At 47.5% G+C, this 26,723-nt stretch overlaps 2 protein-coding genes and 1 long non-coding RNA gene across 3 annotated transcripts; all 3 read left to right on the top strand.

Moving 5' to 3' along the window:
- Positions 1-589: 589 nt before the first annotated feature.
- On the top strand, positions 590-1,968 carry LOC127345618 (chitinase CLP-like). Its single transcript, XM_051372107.2, has one exon. The coding sequence runs from the start codon at positions 647-649 to the stop codon at positions 1,922-1,924; it is 1,278 nt and encodes a 425-aa protein (XP_051228067.1). The 5' UTR covers positions 590-646; the 3' UTR covers positions 1,925-1,968.
- Positions 1,969-4,041: 2,073 nt separating this feature from the next.
- Positions 4,042-5,643, top strand: LOC139838265 (uncharacterized). The gene is made up of 3 exons (XM_071827659.1): positions 4,042-4,704; positions 5,473-5,528; positions 5,632-5,643. Exons 1-3 carry the CDS (start codon positions 4,206-4,208, stop codon positions 5,641-5,643), a joined length of 567 nt encoding a protein of 188 aa, XP_071683760.1. The 5' UTR covers positions 4,042-4,205.
- A 1,883-nt stretch (positions 5,644-7,526) lies between these two features.
- LOC139837718 (uncharacterized) lies at positions 7,527-20,736 on the top strand. The gene is made up of 3 exons (XR_011754360.1): positions 7,527-7,560; positions 20,263-20,406; positions 20,519-20,736. It is a non-coding gene; the product is annotated as an uncharacterized lncRNA (long non-coding RNA).
- Positions 20,737-26,723: the final 5,987 nt, after the last annotated feature.

Here is a 26,723-nt window from a genome sequence, read left to right as displayed (position 1 = left end):
GTCGTGCCTACCGCGGCGCTGCATGCAAGCCCAGACGGTATGCGTCTCGATTACCAGCCCGGCTGATTGAAGGATTTCAAAAAAGACAGAGGAGGAGGATGGATATGATAGGTAGGCCCGCATTGTATGTGAGACTAGAAAGTTATTCTGGTCGGGATTGCTGCTTTTCAGGTGCATCAAACAGATACAGGGTTCAAAATTGACCGGAATTCAATAGTTTCAGTGTGCTGATTTTAGGAATTGGAAGTTTAGGGTTTGATTTATCTTTCATCTATACGTTGTTTCGAACTTTTTCCAGTGTAGAAGCACATCACTGACAGCTCAGCCATGCATCTTACCTCATGGCTCATCAAGTTAATGTTACCATGTGGCATGTGATCGATCACCAGAGGAGCCATAATTATTCAGTAGCGCCGGCCTGGGCTTGAACGAGAATCCCGGCACGCTGATCGGGTCTCCTCTCCCAGTGAAAACTTAAAAAAGAGCAAGCCGGCCATCCAATACTAGCTTCCAGCGCGCAAACATTATCTATCACGTATACACCATCTAATCTCGCGTATAACTACCAGTAGCAATGTCACTGTCACCCCGATCGTACGTACGCTAGCTAATTTGTCGATCAGAGAGGTACCGTGGCCGGTCGAGAATGTCGAAACCTAGACGTCTCCTCCTCGCCGCTGCTGTCTCGACGCTCTGCGTACTGGCGTGGACGGTGGCCGGCGACGGTGGGAAGCCGCTGGTCACGGCCATCACCAAGGACGCGGCCACCTTCCTCTACAGCGCCCCCGTCATAAGGAACGGGCAGCCGAGCCACCAGCTGGTCCTCGACCTCTCCGGCCCCATCATCTGGTCCACCTGCGCGGCTGACCACCGCACGCTGGACTGCAACAGCGTCGCCTGCATGCGCGCGCACCGCTTCCACCCGCCCGGCTGCCCGCACACCGGCTACGGCAAGCCCGACGACGACAACCCGTACCGCTGCAAGTGCACGGCGCACCCGCACAACCCCGTCTGCGGCGCCACCGTCTCGGGGGACGTGACGCGCAAGGCGCTCTCCGCCAACGCCACCGACGGCAGGAACCCGCTGCGCCCGGTGTCGTTCGTCGCCGTCACGTCCTGCGCGCCGGAATCCCTCCTGGCGAAGCTGCCGGTTGGTGCCGTCGGCGTCGCCGGGCTGGCGCGCTCCGGCCTGTCGTTCCCGGCGCAGGTCGCCGGCACGCAGAAGGTGGCGAAAACGTTCGCGCTCTGCCTCCTGAGATCCGGCACCGGCGTGGCCATCTTCGGCGGGGGCCCTCTCTTCCTCATCCCGGCGGAGCGGCCGGCCATCACGGATATGCTGGCCGGCGACACGCCGCTCCGCGCGTACAGGGGGTCACCCGGCTACTTCATCTCGGCCAACAAGGGCATCGCCGTGAACCAGGCGCAGGTTTCCCTCCCCGACCACGCGTCCCTCACCATTGGGTTCTCCTCCACGATCCGGTACACGGAGCTCCGCCGCGACGTGTACCGTCCGTTCATCAAGGCGTTTGACCAGGCCATGGGCCAGAACGCGAGGGTCACCGCGCCTGCGTCGGCGGCGCCGTTTGAGCTCTGCTACGACTCGTCCAAGCTGTCATCGACGCGGCTCGGCTACTTCGTGCCGCAGGTCGACCTCATGCTGGACGGCGGGAAGAACTGGACGGTGTTCGGCGGCAACTCCATGGCGCAGGTGGACCGCCACACGGCGTGCTTCGCGTTCGTGGAGATGAAGGAGGGCAAGACGGGGTACGGCGGCCGCGCGGCGCCGGCGGTGGTGATCGGAGGGTTCCAGATGGAGGACAACCTTGTGGTGTTCGACGAGGAGAAGCAGCAGCTCGGCTTCAGCGGATTGCTCACTGGCAGGGGGTTCTCGTGCAGTAACTTCAATTTCACCATGCCTGCCTAGTGCCATAATTACTTCTCTGTCAGCTTGAGCTGATTGAAGGATATTTTTTTGTCAAAAGTACTGTAGTTGAGATATGGATCTGCAAGTCGGAAATGATAGTACTTACTTCGTTCACGAGCTTTCTTTCTGCGCTAAGTTTTTTTTTGAAACGAACCAACTTATATTCATATGAAAAAGAGTACAGAGTTCAACCAAGAACACACAAAGAGAGAAAACAAAGAACAACAAAGCTTGCACACTCCATCTTCAACCTCAAGATCGCCACCGAGGACGACCACCACTGGAGCAGCAGAACCCCTAGCCCTGAGGCGTTGACGAGCCGCAGCGACCACCAACTCCGAGGAGCTGGAACTGGAGATCTGCGCTAAGTTCATTTCGGCCCAACTCCATTCAGCCGCGACGAGAACTCGTGGAGGCGAAGCGGCTTCCGCGGTGTCGCGTGGTGCCAGCCTGTTTCCAGCGAGCGACACGTACGTCGTACGGCACGCCAAGGTAATTAATTAGGAAGGGGCATGCATCACCCACGCGGATGCATCCATTGTTAAATGAATGATGAGGAGGATTTATTCCTGCACCTGCGTCCGTGCGCGCGCGTGAGAAAAGGACTCAGCAGGCATGTCGACCGAGGTTTTCTACTGTGTTTTTAAAGTTCCTTGCGAGGAAATCAAATATGCAAACAAAAACTAATTTCCATTTGTTGACTGAGGTGCAGATTCGTCATCGTCCAATACTTCCACGTGTGTTTTCCCTTTGAGAACTCAAACGGTGCAAAACCGATTAAACCGACAAACCAGCCCGCACCGTCCTGGCAAATGAGCTCGACCGTGAACTGTCCAAACCAGGCCAACCCAAATTAAACTGTGATACACGATCTGGTTTGAGAAACCCGTGGAAACCAGCTTAAACCGGGAATGCCGAGGCTTAGCGGGGCCCACGGATGAACATTGCATGGCTCAAATTTCGATTGCCCCCATTTTGACTCTCATGGATGCATATCTGGGGTATGGTAGTTTATTGACCGTAATTTTTCCAGATGAAGAAGTAGCTGCTTGGAGGTCGTGTTTTTGAGCCGGGTGGCCGCGGCTCGGCGTAGGTGAAGCGCGCGCTCGGAGACCTCGCCTGAGAGGCACGACGTGTCTTGGACCAAGCGCTCCGCCGCTAAGCGTTGTCCAAGTGGAACGGCATCCCTCCGGCAGGCGGGGGACGTCGTGGGTGTTACAGTTAGTGGTGCGCTAGACTCCTCCGCCTCCCCAAATCGAGCTTTAAGCGGTCGAGCTCGACGATAGCACCGATGAGGACGAGGATGACGCGGCACGGGAGAGGCACCACCTGAAACTCACCCGGTGCAACTCCCTTGTGACAGTCATCGATGACGTTTGGGACCGAGCCAAACGACGTCATGATGCTGCCTTGGCACATGCGCAAGGCCCGCATGGCCTCCGTCTGGTCGGAGATGACGAGGCGCGGCTTCGTCATCGTCGAATACTTCAACAGCTCTGATGGTCCGCGTGAAGCTCCACGTACCACCGTCCCCCCAAGTCCCGGTGATGTACCCAAGCTAGCTTAATCTAGGTTCAGAAGGTATTTATACTAGTTCCTCCTTTTAGGTCGTTTCAAATAGTTTGTAAAGTAACTTGAAATGGATGAACTCGTTTAAAAATCTAGCGCGAACTAGTTCTTCGATCAATTTGCAATTCGTGTTTGCCGTATTTGTTCCGCCGTGAAGTTTTTTGACCCACAAAACAGGGTGATTGTTTGGTCATTTGCGGTAGCAGCTAGAGATGCTCATAGTGCTGCATAAAGAATCATTGAAAAATGAAATACAAGTAAAATACGTCACATGAATTGGAGCAACTAGTTTGTCACGATGGATCCTAAACATTTCATACCCAATTCTAAAGGCGTTGAACCACTCAGCTCCACAATACTGCAAGTTCCGAGACTATGAAAGGTTATTATCGGATTTGGGAACAAAATAAATTGAGCAATTAAAAACAAGATCTAACCGGGTGGGCGTGGCCCATAAATCGAGCTGAAGTCCATTCAGCTGCCCAATAACAAATGGGGGAACTAATGTCGAGTTTAAGCACTGGGTTTTCAATGTGGTCGATTCATCTTCAACAAATGAAATGAAATTTGCTCTCGCGGATCGCGCCGCCACGCCCCCATCCAAACAGTCTGAACAACTTCCAAAAAAACACGAAGCCGCATCCCGCACAGGAAAATTTCCCCTTTTCATCCCAAGAACCACCTCTTCCCCGCCGCTCGCCGCTCGCCGCTCATGGCACGCGCCGGCCACCCCTGCCTCGCGGCCGCCGCCAAAGCTCAGGATCTGCACCCCGGACGATTCCCTCTCTGCCGCCGCATCCCCGATTCCCCAAATTGCAGATTTTTGCTAACCCTAGCAACGGGCCTGCCTGCCGGCGTCGGCGACGACGGAGCATGGTTTGCCTCCTCGCTGGGCATTGCCATGATTCAACAGCCGTTTCAGCTGTTCCTCGCCTGCGGCATCAAGCGCGTCGAGGGCCGCCGCCGCGCGAGCTCCGAGACCCTCGTCGTACGCTGCTCCGCCGGCGTGTTTCTCGGGGTCGCCCGACGGCAGCCTGGCCGTGGGTTCGCGCGCCACCTCCATGCGCCCCATTTGAAGATGTCGTTCACCCCCAACCCCAAGCCCCACAGCCGACGCCGCCCTTCAGGTGCACCTCACCCGGCGGGGAAGCCATGGACACGGCCGGCTCTCAAGCCTCAACGCCGACGCGACAGTTCAGCAGGACACCAAGGTGAAATTTTTCTCATGCTTTGTGCCGGTGTGTTCATGTTGGGGCAGTGGAAATATTGGGATAGGCTCAGGTATATGGGTGGGTAGATTGTGATGCTGCGAGGACTTTGTTTAGTGAGATTTTCTGCATGAATTTTTCACTTGTGTCGGTGGAGTTCCTCGAGCATATGGTGTTGTGAGTCTTAAATTGGCATAGATCAGTTGTCAACTTATCTCAAATGATGCTGCTACTCAGCTGGGCTGACTTACTGCAATGGATATGTCGAGGAGAAGGAGCTAGAGTGAATCTAAATTGTACAAATGGTCTGTTGAGAAGGAAACGAGTACTAGTTTTGTTCGTCCTAGCACATCACTTGGTTTGTTTGGGTGGTGTCAATCTTGGTTCCTATTTATATTGGAATAGTCTCCATTGTACTAAACCAGCCTGGTGCGGTCTAAATCTCTTCTCTGTTTCTGATTATTAGGGCTAGTGCTTGTCCTTTACCATTTTCCAAGAGTCAATTTTTCCTTAAAACTTGATTGTCCAGTGCTTCTTCAACTCCAAGCGCTTGTCTTTATATGTTTAGTGGGTAGGATATACTTGTATTTATACTTAGCGGGGCTACATCAATTCCGTATCACAGTTCATGGGGATAAAAAACACCTTTCACCTCTTACCATCTGCTCAGTACACTCAAACCTTGGTTTTACAAGCTCAACATTTTCACTTGTAATATTATTGCGTATGACTGATGGAGTTAAAATCCTGTCAAATGTCGTATTCTTTTAGGTTTGCATGCCAGTTTTGACGAGGATGTTGACTCCTGGACTGTTCTCATGACAAATGTATGTAAAAAAGATTATCAATTATTTTTCATGTTTTCCGCATCAATTTGTTCTTTAATGTGTTACCCTAAAATTTTAGCCAATTTTTTTCTTTATTATCCAGGCACCATGTTGACATCGATGGTTACATTTTGTTCACTCTATGAGGAATTATGTCTCAAGTTCTTTGAGCACAAACCTTACGATGGAAGAGCTGCTATGGGATTTGGCATGCTCATTGGCATCTCAATTGGGCTCCTCAATCTGAGTCTAGGTTTCGCTTATGTTGGTTTCCCCAAGCCCCATCTCTCGACGCTCGATAGCACCTCGTCGACATCTCTCAAGCGGCAGTGTACGTGGTATGTGCTTAACACTCCCAACTTAATTTAGCTTGATCATGTCGTTCTTCTTGCCTAACATAATTTAATGGTTGAGCATGTGATTGGTTCCCTGGTGATGCAAAGTATCATTCCTTGGACTCGAATGTTGAACATCCTGTTCATGTACAATCTTGCTAATGACATCAATATACACTTGCTAAAGATAACACGTAGTACTGTCCTCAAGAATTGATAAATTAGAGGTAATGCCGGTCTTGTTTACTTCTTGCGGAAGGTTGTCATCATCTCTCCGAGTTTGATTCTTTGTCACAAGATCTCGTTGATAATTGTTTGTCGGGTCAACAAGCTAGCAACTAGTATGTTACATCCATGGATTGCGGGCGGGGTTGCATATTCATGGATTTTACAAATGAGGTTGCATGAGATAGTTGTAGTAGTAGTATTAAAAATCGTGGCTAGAAGTTAGTACATCTGGTCGGTTAGTACTGCATCTTGGACACATAATGAATGTTGTCGGTATGTGATCGTTTATCCATCTTGTGGTAATGTTCAATCAGTTCAAATGCGTAAATTATACAAGTATGCATTGTAAGAGATAAGCAGGCACAAATGGAGCGACTAATCGCAAGGCGTTGCAAAGAAATAGGAGGCGAGATGAAGAGGAAGGGGCTCCTTTTCCGCACCTCTAATTCGGCAGGAATGATGACTCAATTGGTTGGTGTCGCCGCAGTTGAAGGTGGCTCTAGTATTGTGCCCTCTGACCGTCGTTGGCAACCACAACGCCGTCGATGTGGCTGCCCATTGCTCAAAGAAGGGACGAAAGGTGTATGAACAATTTTCCGCACTCTCCTCTAATTTAGAGTCACACACTAGCTAATTTTGATTTTTAGTTGATACTAGATGCTTTAGCATATTTTGCTCTATTGGATTAGTTTCTTTGAAAAATATTTCATCTCTTTGGAAGGGGGATTTGTACTTGTGCACCCACATATTGATGTGTATCCCATGCAACCGTTTTGTTTCGTATTGGTTGAGATTGGTTGCATAGTAGTTCGACTAGCCTAATAATGTGATACTTGTTAATTTAGGAACATATCTTGATTTGTAGTATTGTTTTTTTTTGCTTGAAAGATCTACATGTCAAGCTTATACTTTTCATGTAAATCAAATTGCTATGTGTAACTCAAATGCTTATGTGTAAATCAAATTTCTTAGGTATTCATCTCATGTTGATGCTTTCGTATATTTAAGCATACAAACATATCGCACTTTGTAACCATGGTCGATCGTCATGCTTATACTTTTCATAAACACATCTCGTATCATTTATTTTATTGTACTAAGTCGTACGTAATGCCAATTTTTGCCGCAGTTGATCCATTGGTTGTGCTAGAACGCACGTGTTTCGCCCTCGCCGATATCACAGTATGTCGATCCTAGATAGTTCGCGCCGCAGCGTGGCTCCCGCCACGATGGCGTCGATCGCGACCCGTGGCCCGTAGGCGGGGCTTGCCGCGTCACAAGGATGGTGGTGGGGAGGAATGGAGGACGAGCTTGTGGATGCTTGCCCTAGATGCCGATGCCGGGAAGTCGAGCGGAGCTTCGTAAGGGTGACAATTCCCCCTAGCATCTACCGCCGACCACTTTGCTCCCGCCTCCGTCCACATTCCCGAGTGTCGCCGAGGACCACCAATTTGAGTTGTTGTTGCCAGGTAGGTCTCTCTTCTCCAGATATTCTTTCTAAATACTGTATCTTTTCTCCATCAATCTCTGAAATTGATATGCTACATTCTTCATAAGCAAACTCATATTTGGGTGCATAGATAAACTCTCCTCTTTTTTTCTTTGATCTCCAATTGTAGTTCAACAATGAATTTTTTCAAAGATTCCAGCTCATTATTTTTCACAATTGAATATGTTCTTCAAGTTGGACATAACCCTTCTGATCAAATGAAAAAAACATGCTCATCAATATTCTTTCGAGATCATTGCAGTCATTTACACAATCGAGATCTGACATGGCATGCAACCAAAGAAGATGATGCAAAATCCGACTTCCATCAAGATCATCCACTACGAATTCCAACAGAGAGTTGGAAATAAAAGCTTTTTGTGAAGCCCAAATTAAAACCAATTGATTAGTGATCTCAAAGCAATAAGACCCGAACTCTAATATAACTCATTAGCACCAACAATTTTTATTGTTTGAGCATAGGGCACATCATCGTCATCTTACCCGAGCTCAGCAGCTTTCCACTTCTAGGATTGTTCTGCGCTGACACGGTATCAAGCCGCGGCAACAACCGGCGAGGTTGTCGACTGAGATCTGGTTGCTTGTCGAGGCCTGGTAACCTGAACTAGCTCCTCCACCGCTTGGACGAAGGCCAAAGGAATTGGCTTCTTGTAAACCTGCCTGTACTTGCTCAACCCGCTGATGCTAGTTGGCTCCTCCTTCAGAATTGCACCGCTCTTCTTGACATCACCATCTTGGCTTTCTCTAATGCGATCAACCCCGAGGAGGACTTCGCCGCAAGGCGCCTACTAGAGCGCGCAACCTCGTCCTTGGCACTATGGCCGGAGATGGTGCAGCCCGGCGTGAGCAAAGACGGTATCACTAGAGTGAAGCGGCGCGGCAACCCGAAGTAGAGGAGGGGGGCCGGTGAAGACAGAGGCGAGGAACCCGTCTTGGCCACCCAATGCCTCATCACACGCTTGGTCATCAAGAACAAAGTGTCATCCTGGGCCGGATCCAACACCGGTCCGTAACCACCATTGAGCCGACTCCGAGCCCACCGGCCTAATTCCTCGCTTGTCCCGACTCCCTCGGGGGTAGAGGCCACATCCTTCAAACTTGCCTCCAACAGTCCATTTCCTCAACATCATCCTTATCCCGATCCACCAACACGTGTGATGTCTACGGTGCTTCTATTCTTGTAGACAGTGTTGGGCCTCCAAGAGCAGAGGTTTGTAGAACAAGACAAGTTTCCTTTAAGTGGATCACCCAAGGTTTATCGAACTCAGGGAGGAAGAGGTCAAAGATATCCCTCTCATGCAACCCTGCAACCACAAAGCAAGAAGTCTCTTGTGTCCCCAACACACCTAATAGGTGCACTAGTTCGGCGAAGAGATAGTGAAATACAAGTGGTATGAATGAATATGAGCAAGAGTAACGGCGCTTGAAAAGTGCTTGTCAAGCGTGCGATTGATGGTAGTAATATTGCAGAAGTAAAGATGCAAAGAAACAAGAAACAAGCAAATGATAGCGATATTTAGGAACAAGGCCTAGGGATCATACTTTCACTAGTGGACACTCTCAACATTGATCACATAATGAATAAATAGATAGATGCTAGACTCTACACCCTCTTGTTGGATGATGAACACCACTAATCGTGTAGGATTACACGAACCCTCAATGCCGGAGTTAACAAACTCCACAATATTCAATGTTCATATTTAAGTAACCTTAGAGTGCATGACAGATCAACATAACCAAACCAAGTACTAACATAGCATGCACACTGTCACCTTCACACTACGAAAGGAGGAATAGATCACATCAATACTATCCTAGCAATAGTTAACTTCATAATCTACAAGAGATCACAATCATAGCCTACGCCAAGTACTACACGATGCACACACTGTCACCATGACAGCGTGGGGGAGGAATAAACTACTTTAATAACATCACTAGAGCAAAGACGCAGATATATTGTGATACAAAACACATTGCAATCATAAAGAGATATAAATAAGCACTTCACTATGCCATTCATAACGGTGAATAAGTATTACGTGAAATATAGCCTAAGAGACCCACACGGTGCACACACTATCACCTTTACACACGTGGGACAAGGAGTCTCCGGAGATCACATAAGTAAAATCCACTTGACTAGCATAATGACATCTAGATTACAAGCATCATCATATGAATCTCAATCATGTAAGGCAAATTTCATGAGATTATTGTATTGAAGTACATAGGAGAGAGATGAACCACATAGCTACCGATGTACCCCGAGCCTCGATGGAGAACTACTCCCTCCTCATGGGAGACAACAGCGTTGATGAAGATGGCGGTGGTGTCGATGGAGAAGCCTTCCGGGCACTTCCCCGTCCCGGCGGCGTGCCGAACAGAGACTCCCGTCCCCGGATCTTGGCTTCGCGATGGCGGCGGCTCGGAAGGTTTTCTCGGTTTCGTCGAACGTGGTAGGGTTTTCGCGACGGAGACTTTAAGTAGGCGGAAGGGCAAGGTCGGTGGAGTCTGGTGGGGCCACACACTAGGCCGGCGCGGCCAGGGCTTGGGCCGCGCCGCCCTACCGTGTCCCCACTCGTGGCCCCACTTCGTTTCCTCTTCGGACTTCTCGGAAGCTTCGTGGAAAAATAGGACCCCGGGCGTTGATTTCGTCCAATTCCGAGAATATTTCCTTACTAGGATTTCGAAACCAAAAACAAGCAGAAACAGAACCGGCACTTCGGCATCTCGTCAATAGGTTAGTTCCTAAACGCATAATAATGATATATAATGTGTATAAAACATGTGAGTATCATCATAAAAGTAGCATGGAACATAAGAAATTATAGATACGTTTGGGACGTATCAACGTGCTCCACTCACACAAGGACGCGGCCCCGGGCAGAAGGAACAAAGCCGCAGCTTGTCCCTCCATCGAGGCGCTCTCATGGTCGCAGCCCCATGCCGCCGGCCGTGCCGTTGCATATCCCGTCGCAAATGTCTTTGCTAGCCCGCAGGAAGTAACGTCGTGGTTAGGGTCACTTGGCGTCTTCACGAGGTTGCCCATCTCGCATAAGAAGCCGCGTCGCCTTGGCATTCCGGTCGTGCAACGCCGCAGCCTCGGCAAGGAGCGGCGCCATTGCTCCTCGAACGATTTCGTTTAGCTCGAGCGGATCGCCGCCGCTGGGTAGTGCCGAAAGCATGCACGAGCGGATCGCCGCAGGCGGACGGCTCTGCGAGAAGGCGCGTGCTCGGGCGCGACCTCGGCCCCAAGAGTGTGCGCCGGAGCGAGAGGAGACGAGACGGTTGAAGCGAGGGGCCGTGCGCCGGACAGAGGCCGCTTCGGGAGTTACAATTCTTGCGGCGAAGATGGCAATCGCGCTCCCGGTGGCCGGAGAGGTTGCGAGGTGAGGCAACGGATATCGTTCTTGCGGTCGGCGGCACGGTGCTTGGGAGCAAGACAACGAGAGCGAGAGACCGGTGGTCCTCTTCATGAAGCGAATCAAGCTAGCCTCCTCCCGGCGGATCGCCGAGGCATGTCACACGCCGCACGTACGCCCGTCCCCGTGAAGACTGGCCCGTCCCGAGCGGCGCTTCCAGGATGGCTCGAGCCAATCCTCAACCTCCCGAGCAGGGGACGCCGCGCCAGGAGGCGAGCCGCAGGCCCCTCCCCACCCCGCCGGGCCGCGCAGTCGACGATGATGGAGCACACGGCGCCAGCTGCGGGCGCCCTCCAAATCGCGGATATTTCATAAAATATTTATGTGTGACACGTACCTACAAGTATGAATCATCGACCAAAATCTCTTTAGTAGTGTTAGCGGTGGTGCTACTTATTTTTTATCATTGCATCTTTTTTCTTGAAAAATGATAGCTTTTTATTGATTTAGTTCAATTACAGGGTATGTTTGATTCAAAGGATTTCAAAAGCACAAGAATAGGAAAAATGCAGCAATAGTATGGCATGACATGTGAAATCCTACGGGAATAAAAAACACAGGAACTAGTCACGGAAGTTGTTTGATTGCACCATAGGAAAAGGCGGGAATTTTATTTAGAGATTGTGTACATGTCATAGTTGTCATAGACACGTAGAAAATTTTCCAAGAGGTCTAACCTCTTGCTTGAAATCCTATGGAATTGTAATATAGGAAAGCAAACCATAACAATTTTGGAGGTTTCAATCCTTTGAATGAAATGGTTTCTATAGGAAAAAATCCTATGGGTAAGAATCCTACAAAATTCCTTTGTGAATCCCTTGTATCAAACAAGCCCTATAATGTTTGTAGGGATACATAAATCCTCGGGTGGCTGAAGGAACCAAACCCGCTGACCGGTTCTAAGTTTATAGAGCTTCAGGCTAGTTTATGAGCTTCGCCATTGGAGCTTCGGGATTCAAGTTTAAACATCACTGTTCTTGATGGGTTGGCACTTTGAAGAAAAGAGGAGTCTCTGGGACACCTGTCCACCGCATCATACTCCTTCCTTCTTAAATTAGGATGCATATTAGTTTAGGTCAAAGTCAAACTTTATAAAGTTTGACTAACTATATATGAAAATATATTAGCTTTCATAATATCAAATGCATATAATATGGAAACATATTTCATCATGATTATAATAACATTGAGTTATTGTTGTAGATGTTGATATTATTTTCTATACATTTTGATCAAAATTTACAAAGTTTAACTTTGACTAAAACTAATATGCATTTTTTTGACAGTGACTAAAACTAATATGCATTCTTTTTGAGAGAAGGGGGAGTACTCTCTATTTTGTGTCGCGTTCGAGCCGCCGACGTAATGGATATGAGTCCTGGCAGCGCGCCTGCACAGTGCCGAGATCCCCGTAGTGCACTAGCGTGCACCCATTATCCGAAAAGGCCAATATCCCCAACAGACACGCCCAAGGTTGCTTCACGCGCACGCTCGCAGCAGGCTGTGTGATTACACATTACGGAATCGGGAATCAAGCAAGCCGCACACTACTTTCAAAATCGGGCAACCCGAAACCACGAGAGCTTTCTTGGTTACAAAGACGACGTCCGCGTGACAGATCTCCATGCAAGTAGAGTCGTCTCTTCCACAAACAAACAGAGTGATATATTCAGTTGACTAATCACGATGACACGGAGAAGCCGCCTCGGTGCGTGCCACACATGACACACCCGCGCCATCAGCTAGCTAGATCCGGCGTGTATGCAATAAATTAGTGCATCCCCCGTGGACTCGCCGCTCGCTACTTATGGCTCCATCGTGCAGCGTAATGAGAATGCACGCACACCTGGAAAGTGGAAAAACTTTTAAAAAACTTCTAAATTTGTAGGCGAAAGATAAATTAAACCAGGAATTATCAAAACCTGAAAGCACACTGAACTCTTAAAATCCCAGTCTATTTTGGACCGTAGACCTATTTAGCGTGAAAGAAAAAAAATCCTAAACTAAATAACTTGTTCTCTCATCGACAAAGTGGCCCCACATGTTATATTCATCCTCTACCTCCAATGCAAGACCAGTTGGAAGAATGCGTCCTTAGATCCAACACGGGGAACACACCTCGCCTTCATGGCGTCGATCGCCAGTAGCCCATCAATGGTGCGGCTCGTCACGAGCACCTTGCTATCTCGTTCATATAACTCGAGCGCCAAAAACAGCGGAGCTGCTCCATGCGCTGAGAGCCCGTGTTATCGACCAGGCGTACACGAGCTGAGTGTTGTCTTCCTGCACCCATGCGCGCTATGGATCCCGACCACGAGTAGGGGCAACATCTCGGGGAGAACATGAGAAGCGGCCAAGGGGAACAGTCACTGCTGAGCTTGGCGTGTCAAGCGTGCGCCATCCCGGCTTCGTCCAGGCCAACATGCATGCGCGGGTCGCACCGAGACAGTGGTGTAGCATGATGCATGCGTTCATAGTTGTCGAATCGTGATTCTACTATTCGATTCTATAACTTTACAACTCAATTTGAGTGAAACGATTGTACGATTCTACAAAGTAGATGTAAGATTTTATGACTCTGAAATTTCAATCCATGGTGTGCAATCCTACCATAGAGGATTTGATGCGATTCGTAATCACGATTCTAACAACTTTTTGCATCTTAGCCCACGTGTGGCTACCGGAGGCGAGGAAGGGGAACTCATGCCTACCGCGATCACGAGCCCGCTTGATTGAAGGATTTCAAAAGGACATGGAAGGAGGATGGATATGACAGGTAGGCCCGCATTGTAAGTGACACAGTGACACTAGAAAGTTATCATGATCGGGATTGCTGCCTTTTGGTGCACCAAACAGATCCAGGGTTCAAAATTGACCGGGATTCAAGAGTTTCAGTGTGCTGATTTTAGGAATTGGAAGTTTAGGGTTTGATCCCTCCTCTGGAGTACCGTCGAATAGGCAACGACAGATATGCGCCTTGATCACCACCAGCCCGGTTGATTGAAGGATTTCAAAAAAAAAAAGACAAGGGAGGAGGATGGATTTGACAGGTAGGCTCGCATTGTATGTGAGACTAGAAAGTTCTTCCGGTCGGGATTGTTGCTTTTCGTGTGCATCAAACAGACATGTGGTTCAAAATTGACCGGAATTCAATAGTTTCAGTGTGCTGATTTTAGGAATTGGAAGTTTAGGGTTTGATTTATCTTTCATCTATACGTTGTTTCGAACTTTTTCCAGTGTAGAAGCACATCACTGACAGCTCAGCCATGCATCTTACCTCATGGCTCATCAAGTTAATGGTACCATGTGGCATGTGATCGATCACCAGAGGAGCCATAATTATTCAGTAGCGCCGGCCTGGGCTTGAACGAGAATCCCGGCACGCTGATCGGGTCTCCTCTCCCAGTGAAAACTTAAAAAAGAGCAAGCCGGCCATCCAATACTAGCTTCCAGCGCGCAAACATTATCTATCACGTATACACCATCTAATCTCGCGTATAACTACCAGTAGCAATGTCACTGTCACCCCGATCGTACGTACGCTAGCTAATTTGTCGATCAGAGAGGTACCGTGGCCGGTCGAGAATGTCGAAACCTAGACGTCTCCTCCTCGCCGCTGCTGTCTCGACGCTCTGCGTACTGGCGTGGACGGTGGCCGGCGACGGTGGGAAGCCGCTGGTCACGGCCATCACCAAGGACGCGGCCACGTTCCTCTACAGCGCCCCCGTCATAAGGAACGGGCAGCCGGGCCACCAGCTCGTCCTCGACCTCTCCGGCCCCATGATCTGGTCCACCTGCGCGGCTGACCACCGCACGCTGGAGTGCAACAGCGTCGCCTGCATGCGCGCACACCGCTTCCACCCGCCCGGCTGCCCGCACACCGGCTACGGCAAGCCCGACGACGACAACCCCTACCGCTGCAAGTGCACGGCGCACCCGCACAACCCCGTCTGCGGCGACACCGTCTCGGGGGACGTGACGCGCACCGCGCTCTCCGCCAACGCCACCGATGGCAGGAACCCGCTGCGCCCGGTGTCATTCGTCGCCGTCACGTCCTGCGCGCCGGACTCCCTCCTCGCGAGGTGCCGTCCAGCTGCACCTGCTGGCTTGCGCCCCGTCGCCTGAAGGCTCTTCTTCTGCAGTATCATGTGACTAGTGAGTAGGGACCTCTTTCTGCGCTAAAGCCAGCCCAAGTTCATTTCGACCCAATTCCATTCAGCACACGAGCGGCAGGCAACTCGTGACCGGACCCGGGAAGAGCGACGAGAATGCCGCAGCAGTTGAGGCGAAGCGGCTCCGCGTGGTGCCAGCCTGTTTCCAGCGAAGCAAAGGGACGTGCCGGTGGGCGTTGGCTCAATTTTCTCGTCCTTGTCTCGCGCGCGTATACCGTCGCCTCGATTGCATCGGTCGATCATGCATGCCTCCACGGGCGAACCAAGGAATTAACAAGGACGAAAAAAGTCGATCAAGCCGGAACCAATCAAGCACGTACGTACTCGTATTACTTACTCGATCCATTCCGGCCGCGTCTACCTTCTTGTACGCACCTACGCTTGATGATCGATAGATCAGGCTGCCATTAAGGAATACGATGCCACTCACGCGTGTTGTACTACTCCATCCGCCAAGATTTATGAATTTGTCATGATTTATTCCTGGACCTGCAGCCGCGCGCGAGAAAATGTCGGGGCAGGTGTGTTCATGTCGGGGCAGTGGAAATATTGGGATAGCATCAGGTATATGGGTGGGTAGATTGTGATGCTGCGAGGACTTTGTTTAGTGAGATTTTCTGCATGAATTTTTTACTTGTGTCGCTGGAGTTCCTCGAGCATATGGTGTTGTGAGTCTTAAAATGGCATAGATCAGTTGTCAACTTATCTCAAATGCTGCTGCTACTCAGCTGGGCTGACTTACTGCAATGGATATGTCGAGGAGAAGGAGCTAGAGTGAATCTAAATTGTACAAATGGTCTGTTGAGAAGGAAACGAGTACTAGTTTTGTTCGTCCTAGCACATCACTTGGTTTGTTTGGGTGGTGTCAATCTTGGTTCCTATTTATATTGGAATAGTCTCCATTGTACTAAACCAGCCTGGTGCGGTCTAAATCTCTTCTCTGTTTCTGATTATTAGGGCTAGTGCTTGTCCTTTACCATTTTCCAAGAGTCAATTTTTCCTTAAAACTTGATTGTCCAGTGCTTCTTCAACTCCAAGCGCTTGTCTTTATATGTTTAGTGGGTAGGATATACTTGTATTTATACTTAGCGGGGCTACATCAATTCCGTATCACAGTTCATGGGGATAAAAAACACCTTTCACCTCTTACCATCTGCTCAGTACACTCAAACCTTGGTTTTACAAGCTCAACATTTTCACTTGTAATATTATTGCGTATGACTGATGGAGTTAAAATCCTGTCAAATGTCGTATTCTTTTAGGTTTGCATGCCAGTTTTGACGAGGATGTTGACTCCTGGACTGTTCTCATGACAAATGTATGTAAAAAAGATTATCAATTATTTTTCATGTTTTCCGGCATCACTGTTCTTTAATGTGTTACCCTAAAATTTTAGCCAATTTTTTTCTTTATTATCCAGGCACCATGTTGACATCAGATGGTTACATTTTGTTCACTCTATGAGGAATTATGTCTGAAGTTCTTTGAGCACAAACCTTACGATGGAAGAGCTGCTATGGGATTTGGCATGCTCATTGGCATCTCAATTGGGCTCCTCAATCTGAGTCTAGGTTTCAGTTATGTTGGTTTCCCCAAGCCCCATCTCTCGACGCTGCTCGATAGCACCTCGTCGACATCTCTCAAGCAGCAGTGTACGTGGTATGTGCTTAACACTCCCAACTTAATTTAGCTTGATCATGTCGTTCTTCTTGCCTAACATAATTTAATGGTTGAGCATGTGATTGGTTCCCAGGTGATGCAAGTATCATTCCTTGGACCTGAATGTTGAACATCTGTTCATGTACAATCTTGCTAATGACATCAATATACACTTGCTAAAGATAACACGTAGTACCTGTCCTCAAGAATTGATAAATTAGAGGTAATGCTGGTCTTGTTTACTTCTTGCGGAAGGTTGTCATCATCTCTCCGAGTTTGATTCTTTGTCACAAGATCTGTTGATAATTGTTTGTCGGGTCAACAAGCTAGCAACTAGTATGTTACATCCATGGATTGCGGGCGGGGTTGCATATTCATGGATTTTACAGCGAGGTTGCATGAGATAGTTGTAGTAGTAGTATTAAAAATCAGGGCTAGAAGTTAGTACATCTGGTCGGTTAGTACCGTCATCGACACATAATGAATGTTGTCGTATGTGATCGTTTATCCATCTTGTGGTAATGTTCAATCAGTTCAAATGCAGAAATTATACAAGTATGCATTGTAAGAGATAAGCGAGGCACAAATGGAGCGACTAACCGCAAGGCGTTGCAAAGAAATAGGAGGCGAGATGAAGAGGAAGGGGGCTCCTTTTCCGCACCTCTAATTCGGGCAGGAATGATGACTCAATTGGTTGGTGCTGCTGCAGTTGAAGGTGGCTCTAGTATTGTGCCCTCTGACCGTCGTTGGCAACCACAACGCTGCTGATGTGGCTGCCCCATTGTTCACAGCTGGACGAGCAGGTATGAACAATTTTCCGCACTCTCCTCTAATTTAGAGTCACACACTAGCTAATTTTGATTTTTAGTTGATACTAGATGCTTTAGCATATTTTGCTCTATTGGATTAGTTTTTTGAAAAATATTTCATCTCTTTGGAAGGGGGATTTGTACTTGTGCACCCACATATTGATGTGTATCCCATGCAACTGTTTTGTTTCGTATTGGTTGAGATTGGTTGCATAGTAGTTCGACTAGCCTAATAATGTGATACTTGTTAATTTAGGAACATATACCGATTTGTAGTATTGTTTTTTTTTGCTTGAAAGATCTACATGTCAAGCTTATACTTTTCATGTAAATCAAATTGCTATGTGTAACTCAAATGCTTATGTGTAAATCAAATTTCTTAGGTATTCATCTCATGTTGATGCTTGCGTATATTTAAGCCTACAAACATATCGCACTTTGTAACCATGGTCGACTGTCATGCTTATACTTTTCATAAACACATCTCAGATCATTTATTTTATTGTACTAAGTCATACGTAATGCCAATTTTTGCCGCAGTTGATCCATTGGTTGTGCTAGAACGCACGTGTTTACGCCTCGCCGATATCACGTATGTCGATCCTAGATAGTTCGCGCCGCAGCGTGGCTCCCGCCAGCGATGGCGTCGATCATGACCCGTGGCCCGTAGGCGGGGCTTGCCGCGTCACAAGGATGGTGGTGGGGAGGAATGGAGGACGAGCTTGTGGATGCTTGCCCTAGATGCCGATGCCGGAAGTCGAGCCGAGCTTCGTAAGGGTGACAATTCCCCCTAGCATCTACTCGCCGACCACTTTGCTCCCGCCTCCGTCCACATTCCCGAGTGCCGCCGAGGACCACCAATTTGAGTTGTTGTTGCCAGTGTAGGTCTCTCTTCTCCGGATATTCTTTCTAAATACCGTATCTTTTCTCCATCAATCTCTCGAAATTGATATGCTACATTCTTCATAAGCAAACTCATATTTGGGTGCATAGATAAACTCTCCTCTTTTTTCTTTGATCTCCAATTGTAGTTCAACAATGAATTTTTTCAAAGATTCCAGCTCATTATTTTTCACAATTGAATATGTTCTTCAAGTTGGACATAACCCTTCCGATCAAATGAAAAAAACATGCTCATCAATATTCTTTCTGAGATCATTGCAGTCATTTACACAATCGGATACAGCATGGCATGCAACCAGCAAGATGATGCAAAATCCGACTTCCATCGCATCATCCACTACGAATTCCAGCGTAGAGTTGGAAATAAAAGCTTTTTGTGAAGCCCAAATTAAAACCAATTGATTAGTGATCTCAAAGCAATAAGACCCGAACTCTAATATAACTCATTAGCACCAACAATTTTTATTGTTTGAGCATAGGGCACATCATCGTCATCTCGAGTTCCATCCTTTATAGAAATATCATATTTAAACAAACCCATTGATCGCTTATGGTGAATGAGATGCTTTACTTTCTTTTCTTGTTTACTTAATTGTGGGACAAGTTGAATGTGCTTGTATGCATGGGAGATATTGTAGCTTTAGTTCTTTATTGATCTAAAGTAGTAATATCCATAGTCTTCCTACTGTTACGAACTCTAGGTATGTTTTTTCCATCTCTGCTTGAATGGAGGGGCTACATTTACAATTTTCGTGCTGCCAAGCAAAATCTTGGAATGTTGTTAGTCCGAAAGTATCAGAATGGAGTTGTGTACAAACCATGCTGTTTCTGTTGGAGGTTTCATTGCCTTCTATTTCAGATTTCACCATGCACTTATTATCAGCTGGTGTAACATTAGATGTTATTGTTTTTCTCCTAATAAAATAATTTGTAATTCAGATATCATCTTCGGACCCCCACTTCAATCACTTTATAATTTATAATTTGTAGCACTTTTTAAACAGTGTGGCTCTTAGATGGTTCTGGATTGCCTTGTCATATTATTTCCTTGTTTGGTGTATTTTGTTTTAGTCTATAATAGGATGTTATTGTTCTTTATGTATGGAAACATGAAGCCCGAGATCTTCTAAGGCGTGTGGATTAGCTCTATGATCAAATATCTAGATTATTGCAAAGCAGTGATACCCCTTGGCTTCTCATGCTATCGATGCTTTGATTCATATACCCGTTAGAGGTGCTTCAAAGGTTCCCAAGCTCGCTAATTTCTTCAAAATTAATGTATTCAAACAATCAAGATCATGATGACACCACTGATTCTTAACATGTGTAATTGACACCACTAATTTGTAGTAAGCGTATGATTGTTTTTTTTTCTCCCCTGGTTTCTAGTCTGCATTGTTGATTCTTCATGGACCACTAATCATGACTAGCTGTGACTGATCTACATGTGAGTACTCTGGTGACTTGAATTGAGTGTACTCCTTAAATAGTATTGGTTTGCGCTCGCTGTTTTATTAGACCGTGAGTGTGATTTCTTGCAACTCCAAGATGCCATATAAAGAACCTTGCGTACGACTAGTGACTTGTTGCACTTTACAAACTAGTGTATTATGACAGCAATTTAACTTTACCCAAAAGAAATTCCAGATGAACCACTATGTGTACTAAGCTTCTTCTTTTCTGGCTATAGGAGATGGCTGAAAATGCATTCAGTTTTCAAAAATTATACCCCTGAACTTTTTGATGCTATACCTGAAAGGCTGAACTCATTGAGCGATCCCAAACTGATGGCGACCACATCGCAGCTCTTGACGGCATCGACCTGAATTGCTTGGTAGATCTTTATTTTTACTGCGTGTTTTATGTTCAGTACTAGGTTGGTGCATTTAATGATAAGTAATGATTTATATGCCTGGTCTGGAGTTGATTTTGAATTCATCTTGTAGGAGAAGCATGAGGCTGTGGTTGAACAGAGCACAAGATGGAGGAGAAAATCACGGCACTATCCACTTCCTTATTGTCTCTGAAGGTATTGACCAATGCACCAGTTGCATGGTTAATATCTGAGCTCTGTGATAGTTTATCATTGTGTAATTACTCCAGATTACATGCCCTGAATACATGCTAGCGTAATTGAAGGACCAAGTCTGACTATTTATTTTCACACACATTCATATATTTTTTATTTATACTTTTGTGTCATAAATGTACGGCTTGTCTGGGCAACCACTAGTCTCTTTTCTGCTAGTCTTCCTGACAGCCTAAAACAATTGTTTTCGTTTTTGTTTCTTTTCGAGAAAAGTCTTTGTGTTTATTTCGTTGAAAAGGGAGAGAGTTTGTTGTTACACACCTCCTAAGAGGCGAAAGAGCCAAACAGAAGATACAATTCAGTGGATGTCCCAGGCCTGTGGTAGAAGGACATGCATGCCTGGCGCTCCAGCTCTTTCCCATAGGACAGCTTCTTCCTTGATGTTCGTGATGATGTTGTTATGGAGGGTTGAGCTCCACCATTGTGGTGCTTCTAAATCAGCTAAGGGTCAGTAGTGTGATGTAGGCGAGTCATTTGCGCAGGTTTTTGGGTGTTGCATGTTTGGTGTGGCACCACCATCCCTTGAGTGTGTCGTCCCGCTCCGGTGGCCTGCAGATTGCCCGCTGCTAGGAGAGGACATCGAACCAGACCTGACAAGAGAAGAAGCATTCCGTCATCAGGTGTTGGATTGTTTTCCATCAACTTGTCACAAAGCAGGTAACAAGGGTGGTGTTGAAGTTCCCGATGTTTCATGCGGGCTCAGTCCAGCAGCGATCGAGGTTGGCTAACTAGTAGAAAAACTTGACGTGTTGTGTGGCCTAGGTTTCCATATGAGGCGCCATGTGTTGTTGTAGGTAGAACCCTGGAACGTGACCTTGTAGAACGGGTAAGTGCCATTGCTGCTCCACTTCCAAACCATTGTGTCGGCTTGATTGTGGCCTTGTTGTATTCATAGAAAATGTCTACCGTTTGCTTCTCTGGGACAATGCTATAAATATCCAATTTCTTGATATACCCTATATTTTAACAAATTTAGCAGTTGGTTTTTCTGTAGCTAAGATATCCGTAGTAGAAAAAAACTTGATTTTACACATGTACAGGATCAATTATAGTTGAAGGGCCTAAGCGGCTATTTATTTTCACACAAATCATATATTTGTATCCGGTACTTATGCTTACAGTTGGAATTGCTATCTTTTCTAGAAGAGCGAAACTGTATTTACACCGGAGACAGATCTCTATTCCTCTTTTCACTCCTCTCGCCCCCCGCGCGGGCGAGCAGGGGCGAACCCTAGCCGCCGCGCCTCCCAGCCCGGTTCTTTCCCCTCCCTCTCTGCGCCGCCGCCGGCGCGGGCCGCCGGGCGTTGCTCGTGCGGTGCCGGCGGCGGCGGGCGGCCTTTCCCCGCGAGCGCGAGCCCTCGGCGCGGCGCAGGCGGCCCGTGGCGGTGCACCTCGGCCTTTGGCGGACCGATGCGGCGGCGTGAGATCCGCGTGTCGGGTGGAAGGAGGCGCAGCGGCGCCGTCGTTGGCGGCGGAGCGGCGGTCGGGAGGGGTGGTGGCGGCGTCCGTTCGGCCAAGATCCGGCCCCTTTCGGGCCCGATCCGGGCTTGGCGGGCCGTAGGCCCCCGGTCCGACCTTGCGGTTCCCTCGGTGGCGGAAGAGGCTCGTCGGCGGTGGCAGGGTGGTGGCGACGCCACGGCCGGATCGCCGCAACTTGGCGGCGAGGACTTCACGGGCCTGGTTGGGTTCGGCCGGCCGTGAGGGGCCTGGTTTGTCCTTGCCGCTTCGTCCGGTCGGCTGCCGTGAAGACCGCAGTGGTGGTCGTCCGGTGGAGGTTGTTCCCTCCCGCCGGTAGTGGTGTGCTACCCCGGGCCCTGCTGTCTCCCTCTTCTTCCTCTAGGCCTTGCGCCGGTGTCCACGGCGAGACAGCGATGAGGACTTCAAGACCGTGGGGGCGTGTGTTGGTGGGCGGTAGGTTGGGGGGAGCTCATCGAATCGTCCAGGATGGTGGATTTGGGGTTGGGAGAAATCCATGTCGGCTCATCCGACTCTGACGCGGTGGCGCCCGAGGGTGCCGCCTTGCCTTCTTGGAGGGCGTCGGATGTACCCCCTTTCCATTTCCTTCCGTGTACCGGGGGAAACCCCAGGAGTTCTCCGGACAGCAGCGGCGTCGCTGCCGCTCTCCTTGTTGAAGGTGCTGTTTTGGTATGCGGCGGTTCGAGGTGCTAGGAGTGTGGTGGGAATCCTCCGGAGGACGCAGCGGTTGCGGGGTCGTCATCGTTCTTGTCGAGCTACCGGTGTCGGCATTTGTTTCCTTTTCTCTTTCTCTTCCGTTTCTTTTGGGCCTGGTTGTGCTGCGGTCCCAGCATGCTTGTATCGTGTGGTTGCTATATTAATATAGCGGGGCGAAAGCCTATTTCGAGGAGGAAACTGTATTTACACCAAGATGTATATTGAAGCAACATGCTCGTTAGTATGTTTCTTCCTGGTTTTCTAACTTGTGTCAAAAACTTCCAGCATGCCGTCGAAATGGTACCTTGTATCGATGTCTGGAAAGCATGCATTCTAAGACTAGTCACAATGGGAGTATCATAGGTAGTATCATGCATGCCATGTTGGCAAAAATCTGATGTGGCACACCATTTAATAAGGTGAGAGATGAGAGTAGTATCATAATATATATGATACCGTATCATAGCACGTAAAACTAGAAAACTTAATGGCAAACACATCTTGTACACATATTTGCATTGAGATTCTACAAAACATTAAATACAATGATACTATGATATTATCTTATGATACTATGCATCATGGGGGTAGTATCATAAACTAGTATCATGTGCATGATACTAGTGTATGATACTTCACATTGTGACTAGTCTAAAGGGTAAGCATAAATATCTATTTAGATATGTTTAATGCAGTGGGGCCATTTTTTTTTCTCTTTCTCATGAAGCTTCTATTTTTTCATTCAGATATGTACATGGAGTTTCAAACCCGAGAACTTCCTTCTCAGTCAACCTGGCCCAGGAACAATGGTGTCGTGGCTGGCTTGCTCGCTGGGCCATGCCTGCCTGCATCAGTAGCATGATGCGTGCGCTCTATCAAGCTCGCCAAATATCGTGCGCGCTGCTAAGGTAAAGTGCTACACGCTGGTGAGGGGTGTCGGCCATCGCATGCAGCAGCAATGCGAGCCACGGAAGCTGTTGTCCGCCACTCGCTGCAAGGAGCGCCATGAAATGGTAGAGAGAGCACAAAGCGGCTATCGTAGGGAGTGCGCTCCTTCACCGTGCAATCCGTGAGGCCACTCCACCGTAGCAGGCCCGCGAAGCGCCCTGGCTTCATGCTGTTATTCTTGTCGGAGGTGCTCGCTAGGAAAACGTCACTCCCGCCGCAGCTGGTGAGACACCTCTTGTCTTCTATCTCTGCCACCTATCTTGTACAGAGCGCTACCCTGAGTATAATTTTTCTATCTTGCCCCGTTTATACGGATATATCCTCGAAGCTTCCCTTTGTAGGTTCATCAGTCATTTACTGTGTGATTGCAATAACTTAGTGCAGATTGGTCCAACCAGAAACTTACACATTTTTTTGAATCCAAGGTTGAATAGTAGTTTGAGCTAACCAGTAGCCTCTCGTTTTGAGAACTCCTCTAATTTGAGCACATTGGATGCATCAAAATTTCTATTTGTACTGATCATATCATCTCAACCTTTGTTAGAACCATCCATGGATGTGCTTACAAGCTTAAGTCTTATGGTAGTATTTTTTTGCATTAGTTTGTTGCTGCCTTGAATGACACTTGGTTTCTGTCGTATCTGAAACATGATTGCAATTTTTGTTTTTGTCTTATGATCAGATGTTCTGGAACCTAACCTGAGAGAAGAACTTGGTTGTAGGCTTGTACTCCCTCCTTGTACAAAATTTGAGTCAATTAAAAAGGACCGGAGGGAGTAGCATTTAGTTCTTGTGGAACCTACGAAAAACAAGTACTAAAGTTCTGTTACTACACATATACACTTTCAGGACATGATTTCTACTATCTACAATAAACTATGTGTGCTCAATTATGTCTATTTGTTTTCATTAGTGTGATCTATTATGAACTGATAATTATATGATTATAATTAGTTCAAAGCGTCCTGTTGTCAAGCTGCTTGCCCCAAAGGCCACCACCACGACCTTGCCGCCCCTGTTCAGGAGTCTAACAGTACATCCTTGTCTGCGCTCCAATCGACTTGATTACTTTCTAAATTATGTTGTGCTTGTTGCATCGTTTGTATATGCCTGTGTGGTTGCTCTTACTCCTTGTATTGCCCACCAAGAACTGTTGCAAGTGGTGGCAAATTAATTCGAGTACGCTTTTCTTGTAGGATCATATCAAGAGGCTAAAAACGGTAACAGTGGCCTTCTCACTCTTTGATGAAATAGTAGATATGTATGCTAGTATGGCGGTAGTTATGTGCCTGATAAGATCTTGGAAATGCAATGGAGTGAATATTTGGTAAGACCATCCAAAGAAGTTTGAACCCAGGGCCAGGTAGCCTTCGAATTATCTCTCCTATGCATGATGTAACTTGCAATCCTTGTGTTGAAAGTGTCCTTAGCATCTATCAATCGTTTCTTAAGAATGTGCTCTACTGTGATATTAAAGGTTATTACATAGTGCTATATTGTTTTGATGGTTCTGAGAGTTTATCATATACCAGATTCCTTATATTGGCTTGGTTGTGTATTGATTGAATTTTGCTGTGACACCTCTTATCAGTAGTTGGGAGGGACCATGCCAAGAATGTCGCATGATGATGGAGACCTCTACCCCAAGACACAAGAGCAGTAACAAGGAGCTCACGGTGCTAGGTTTAAAAAAGGAGCTCACCGTGCTTCCCGACACACCAAGGTATCATGACCAATAACAACAGGATAAAGTTGGCTTGCTAAATGGAAAACCGTCCTGGCCCCCGTGATGCCACTTCGCTGCCTTGCTCATCCCAGGTTTCTTGCTCTTGTTTTGTCGTTGTCTTTGATATGAGGCTGCTGGTATTCGAAGTGAAGGATCATGATAGTGCTAGTATGGTTTCTAACTAAATGATGTTGTCATCTCCCGTCAAGCTCCTCATAAACATCCCGTGGCTTTGCGGGCGTCGACTTCGTCGCCGACGGAGTGCCTCCGCCGACGGCTCACTCGCATCTCTGATTTGCGCCTCGTCGTGCATCCGTGCCGTGACGGCGATCGAGGCCGGGCCGCTGCGTGCGCCCTTCCGCCGTCCACGTTGTGGCGACGACCGAGGCCGGGCCACCGCGTGCGCCGTGCCGCTGTTCGCGCCGTGGCGGCGACGGAGGCCGGGCCTCCGCGTGCGTCCTTCCGCCCGTCCGCGCCGTGATGGGCACTTCATTAATGCACTTTGATGCATGGATGGTTGCAATGTTTATTCACCAATCACTAATGGAAGGATTATCAATTAAAGCAAAATGGAAAATTCTCTATTTAATTCACCTCTTTTTGGGTGGAAAAGTACGGCTTCACTTGGAAAAGAAGTTGACACAGATTCATCGCTCAAAGAAATCTAACATTTCTCTATAGGTGGTGATAGGAAACAAATATTTATATTCCGGAGTAAAAAGTCTCCATCAGTCAAAACAAAGAAAAACCGTTCATGGGCAAGCAAATCTTGTAAAAAAATAAATATTACTCTCTCTACCTGATGCAAAAAATCCATTGAACCGAAGTAAACATTCTCGCCATCGGTTGAAAGAAACAAAAAAAGCTGGAGAAATTCATGCATGGCTAATAAAATCCTGCCGAGCCGCATATCATACCGTACCTTGCATTAGTTTGTTGATGCCTTGAATGACACATGATTTCTGTCATATTTGAAACACGATTGCAAATTTTGTTTTTGACTTATGATTAGATATTCTGGAACCACCTAACCAGAGAGAAGAACTTGGTTGTAGCATTTAGTTCTTGTGGAACCTATGAAAAAACAAGTACCGAAGTTTTGTTACTACACATATAAACTTTTAGGACATGTTTTTTTTACTATCTACAATAAACTATGTGTGCTCAATTATATCTATTCGTTTTCATTAGTGTGCACTGTTCTGAACTGTTAATT

This window comes from Lolium perenne, chromosome 3 (genome assembly GCF_019359855.2).
Source record: "Lolium perenne isolate Kyuss_39 chromosome 3, Kyuss_2.0, whole genome shotgun sequence".
Lineage (NCBI taxonomy): Eukaryota > Viridiplantae > Streptophyta > Magnoliopsida > Poales > Poaceae > Lolium > Lolium perenne.
This window is presented reverse-complemented; position numbering and strand designations above follow the sequence as displayed.

What these genes read in the sequence shown, in the direction of transcription:
- LOC127345618 (XM_051372107.2), top strand. Translation starts at nt 647, where the DNA reads ATGTCGAAACCTAGACGTCTCCTCCTCGCCGCTGCTGTCTCGACGCTC.
- LOC139838265 (XM_071827659.1), top strand. Translation starts at nt 4,206, where the DNA reads ATGGCACGCGCCGGCCACCCCTGCCTCGCGGCCGCCGCCAAAGCTCAG. An exon ending in CAGTTCAGCAGGACACCAAG is followed by an intron (nt 4,705 to 5,472) that starts GTGAAATTTTTC and finishes GTATTCTTTTAG; the next exon opens with GTTTGCATGCCAGTTTTGAC.